General features: G+C 37.6%; 1 protein-coding gene across 1 annotated transcript; it reads left to right on the top strand.

Moving 5' to 3' along the window:
• The first annotated feature begins 954 nt into the window (after positions 1 to 954).
• LOC125123992 (olfactory receptor 9G1-like) lies at positions 955 to 1,872 on the top strand. Its single transcript, XM_047774170.1, has one exon. It carries the CDS (start codon positions 955 to 957, stop codon positions 1,870 to 1,872), a length of 918 nt encoding a protein of 305 aa, XP_047630126.1.
• The last annotated feature ends 2,959 nt before the right edge of the window (positions 1,873 to 4,831 follow it).

Below are 4,831 nucleotides of genomic sequence, written 5' to 3'. Positions count from 1 at the left end.
TGTTGATATAATCTCGAGAACCAGAAAACAAAAGACTCAGAAGATATTACGTTTAAGACTGAGTCCAGGAATTTGGAACTTCTTTCCACTGGAGATTACTTTTAGTTTCAATGGACCCATGTTTTCAAAGATGTTGCCCAGCCACCAAACTGCTCTCAGTCTGTACCGTGATTCATTTAAAATAAACAGCCCACAAACCTCATTAAAAAGCCTCTTGAGTAAGATGTGATAGACAGTAAACGGATATATCTTTCCCATCAAAACATAAGGGAAGGATATATTCTAGTGAAGGGGAAGAGAATAAACTAATAAGATATAGGTAATATTAGATAATGAGCTGTTATAGGGAGAATCATACAGTAGAAAAGGGATATAAAGAAATGACTGGGTCAATTTGCTGTACAGTAGAAACTGACAGAACACTGTAAAGCAACCATAGTGGAAAGAATAAAAAATCATAAAAAGAGGAAGAAATGTAGCCATATGAGGTGATGGATATTAACCAGACCACTGTAATCATTTTGCAGTGTATACATATACCGAATTATTACATTGGACACCTTAAATTAGTATGTTATCTGTCAATTATATCTCAACAAAACTTAGGGGAAAAATAGATAACCACTTAATCTATAGCCAATCAAATGACCTCCTTGTTGCTCAGTGTCCTAGCTCCTACCTAAGGAGTGTTCTTAACCTCTTTGGCAACTGCCTGATTCATATGGATGTTTGCTCAAGTAAACTCCTGAAAATTTTAATGTACCTAAGTTTACCATTTAACAGAGTATAAGGGTAAAGTTTAAGTGGTTTATGTTGCAAAATGAGCACTCACATGGCTGATACCTAGATGTCAAGGTTTAGACGTAATATAATGCCCTTTATTTGCTATGTGTTCAGCATAGTAAGACAAGCCCAACTAATTTTCTCTTCTCCTAGGTGAGATTCCCTATAGCCATGGAGAGAAGCAACCACACAGTGACTGAGTTCATCCTGGTGGGCTTCACAACAGACCCTGTGATGCAGCTGGTCCTGTTCGTGGTCTTCCTTTGTGTCTACTCTGTGACCATGGTAGGAAATACCACCCTCATGGTGCTGATCTGTTATGACTCCAGGCTGCACACACCCATGTATTTTTTCATTGGGAATCTGTCTTTTCTGGATCTCTGGTATTCTTCTGTCTACACCCCAAAGATCCTAGTGACCTGTATCTCTGAAGACAAAACCATCTCCTTTGCTGGCTGTGTAGCCCAGTTCTTCTTCTCTGCCGGACTGGCCTACAGTGAGTGCTACCTGTTGGCTGCCATGGCTTATGACCGCTACATGGCCATCTCAAAGCCACTGCTTTATGCTCAGGCCATGTCCATAAAGCTCTGCGCATTCTTGGTAGCAGCCTCATATCTTGGTGGCTTTATTAACGCCTCCATCATCACCAAAAAAACTTTTACCATGAATTTCTGTAAGGACAATGTCATCGATGACTTCTTCTGTGATTTGCTTCCCCTGGTGAAGTTGGCTTGTGGCAGGAAGGAAGGTTACCAGGCTTTGATGTACTTCCTCCTGGCCTCCAATGTCATCACCCCTGCCGTGCTCATCCTGGCCTCCTACCTCTTCATCATCACCACCGTCCTGAGGATCCGCTCCACCCAGGGCCGCCTCAAAGCCTTCTCCACCTGCTCCTCCCACCTCATCTCTGTCACCTTGTACTATGGCTCCGTCCTCTACATCTACTCTCGTCCACAATCAAGCTATTCTTTGGATAGGGACAAAATAGTTTCTACATTTTACACCGTGGTGTTCCCCATGTTGAATCCCCTGATCTACAGCCTGAGGAATAAGGATGTGAAAGAGGCTCTGAATAAACTCCTCAAATAAGTCAAGATCCTCTCATTTTAGGGAGATGCAAAGGCAATATTTAATCAGTTCATCATTTTTCAAGAAGAGCTGTCATTGTGTTCCATTAGGATCAAGAATTCTTACAATACACACATGTAGGAGAATTTGCACCCTTGATACCTGAAAATTCAAGAGACTTAGGATGAAAAAAATTAGCATAATTTAAGAGATAATATTTAAATATAAAAGTAAGAGTTTGTTCTGAATTTCATATTACTTCAGGAACTACCAAAAAACTTAAAAGCAAAACTTCTACCTTCATAAAGTGACAGCTCTTTAGCATGAGTATTTCTGGCTGACTGCTATGTATAAAATAATATCCAGCTATTACTTTCTAGAAGTCATACATATGCCAAATTAAGTTTTAATATTTTCAAATGACTATTAATTTCTTTTAATCATCAATTTCCGTTCCCATAACAGAATTGCTAAAGCATTTTCTCCTGGAAGCGTTAGCACAAAGGACCAGGGGTACCCATCAAATAACTCAGTAAAGCTATAATTAGTAATCATGAACTCTTCAATCTATGTATCTCTTATATATGTTCCTTAATAAGGAAAGATTCGTCAGGTTCCCATAGATATGATATGTGTTAATCACTGTGTAACTCTTGGTCTTCTCTTTTATTTTATAAGGGTGAACCAACAAGGACTTCAACACCCAAACTGTAACATTCTGGGAATTAAGACAAAATTATAATAATAAATGTAATAATAACTATAGTGAGGGGAAACAAATAAATTTATGAGCACAAATTACTCAAAAGAAAAGTAGTGACCAAAAAAAAGGAAATATGAAATGCATATAATTTTGATTTTTAAAAGTGATATAATGCTAATGCAATGTATATTAATTAAAAGTGGGAGTTCCTTGGTGGTCTAGTGGTTGAGGATCCAGATTTGTCACTGCTGTAATTTAGGTCACAGCTCTATTGGTGTGGGTTCGATCTCTGGCCTGGGAACTTCTGCATATCTGAGTCAGCCAAAACAAAAACAAAACCTGAATGATGCCTTTGTTTCTCTTGGTATAAGTAGTAACAACAGCAATAGAAACATGCAAACAAGTGATATTTAAACAAGTATTCTTCCAAATTGTAGGAGCTCCTCTCAGAGCAGGAAAAACCAATCAGTACTCGGAGTGATACATAATAACCTGAAAATTAAATCCAGGGTATATAAACACTACTAGTTGTAACAAACAGTAACCCAAGTGAGACACTGACCAATACTAAGGTCAAATTGCCTGGATTAAACTATGTTCCAAAAATGAAACCTATTAATTTCAACTCAGACCCTCATTTTCTAGAAGATATCTATTTCCCACCACTACTAATAAAATTCCTATAAGCCACATTCTTTTTAAGTAATGTTAATAGGTTTAATTGCTGTACTGCAGTCACAGAAAATAAGTTCTTTAATGTGGATTAATGGAAACTGGAAAATTCATCGTCCCAGAGAGAAATACCACTCACAAAAAATAAAATTGGTGTAGTAAACCTGTTCTTAATTATAAAAGACATCTATTTCCCAGCTCTACTACTCCTGAAATTTGACTACAAAAAAAGATCTTCAACTACTGGTGAAAAATTCTTTTTCTAAAATAATGTTATCCTCTTAGGAGAAACATTTAAGTCTCATTCTCCAAATAATTATCAATATGTACCCAGATACTGTACCTTTCACTTGCCTAAGTGTATAATCACAATATTTTCTTTATGGAAAAGTGATTTCAACTCCAAACACAGTCTAAATAACACTACCAAGACCCTAGTAAGAAGGTAAAGTACAGCTAAGGATAATCATAAGAAGGCATAAAAATATATAAGAATAGTAAAACTACAATTAAATATATGACACTGATGTTTTAGAAAATGCTTTTGAAAATGTTTAAGTGTAAGATTGGCACTAAGTGTAAGTTTCTAAAGCACTGTTGGGAATGTTTTATGTGCATTTTATGGTCGTGAAGCATTCAGAAGAAGATTTCATACGGTTTGTAATTACAATGTAAATTGGTCTCGATTTTATCAGGACAGTTACTTCTGAATAAGAGTATAAGTAGTAAAACCAATTATTTCTGTGGACTGGAGAAGATTGTTCCTATTCCTCTCCATCCAATGTATTTCTTGGTGAACACCATTGTCATAAGAAAAGGGCATTATGAAGTCTACATCCACAGGTACTGGAGGAAAAACCTGGTAAGAAAAAGAGTATGTAAATAAAGCCCCCAGTACCTGAGTATTCCTAGAAGGAAAGCCATTACCTTTGCAATTCTGACTTAGTAGAAAGCTATCTAATCTAATCACCCTGCTACCCAAATGGTTTATCAATCCTACCAGAATGTGACTATATTTCAGAGGCATTGTGATGGCCACTGTCATTTGCATTTTGGATACCTAACGGCAGCATTAGCCAAATAAGCCTTAGTGAGAAGAAGACAATCTTGATGATCCCACTCCAGCTGCTATGGCCACTTTGTACAAGGTCCCACTGAACATGAACTGTGGTGTGTGGGGAAAGAGGCTGAGGGGCATTCACAGAGCCTGATGCCTCTCCTCCTCCTGACTCTTGAGAGCCTCCCAATGTATGCAGGTGTGGCTAGAATTAGTACATATGCATGAACGTAAAGGTTTATGACACTGTCTGGATAGTTTATGACTTTGTAGTTTCAGTAAAATGTGAGAGTCTCTCAGCCTCCTCTGCTAGCTGAGTGACCTCAAAATGCATTGTTTATCCCTGCTTAACCTTAGTGTGAGCCACTTACTTCAATAGTAGTCTTTGGGGGTATATAAGTCTGTTTTTATTCCAAACTCACTCTATTTTATTTCCCAAGATGAAAGTTCCTAATCCTGCACACTTTCTTCAATATCTCTGCCTGATAAGTTTCACACATGACCTCCACTTTGAAGAGCGCAAACTTTTCCCCTCAGACAAATAGATT

The sequence above is a fragment of the Phacochoerus africanus genome, chromosome 4, assembly GCF_016906955.1.
Source record: "Phacochoerus africanus isolate WHEZ1 chromosome 4, ROS_Pafr_v1, whole genome shotgun sequence".
In the NCBI taxonomy this organism is placed as follows: Eukaryota; Metazoa; Chordata; class Mammalia; order Artiodactyla; family Suidae; genus Phacochoerus; species Phacochoerus africanus.
Note: the sequence above shows the minus strand (reverse complement) of the source record. Positions and strands in the feature narration are given on the sequence as shown.

Excerpts from the sequence above, each read along its gene's own strand:
- LOC125123992 (XM_047774170.1), top strand. The coding sequence starts at position 955 with ATGGAGAGAAGCAACCACACAGTGACTGAGTTCATCCTGGTGGGCTTC.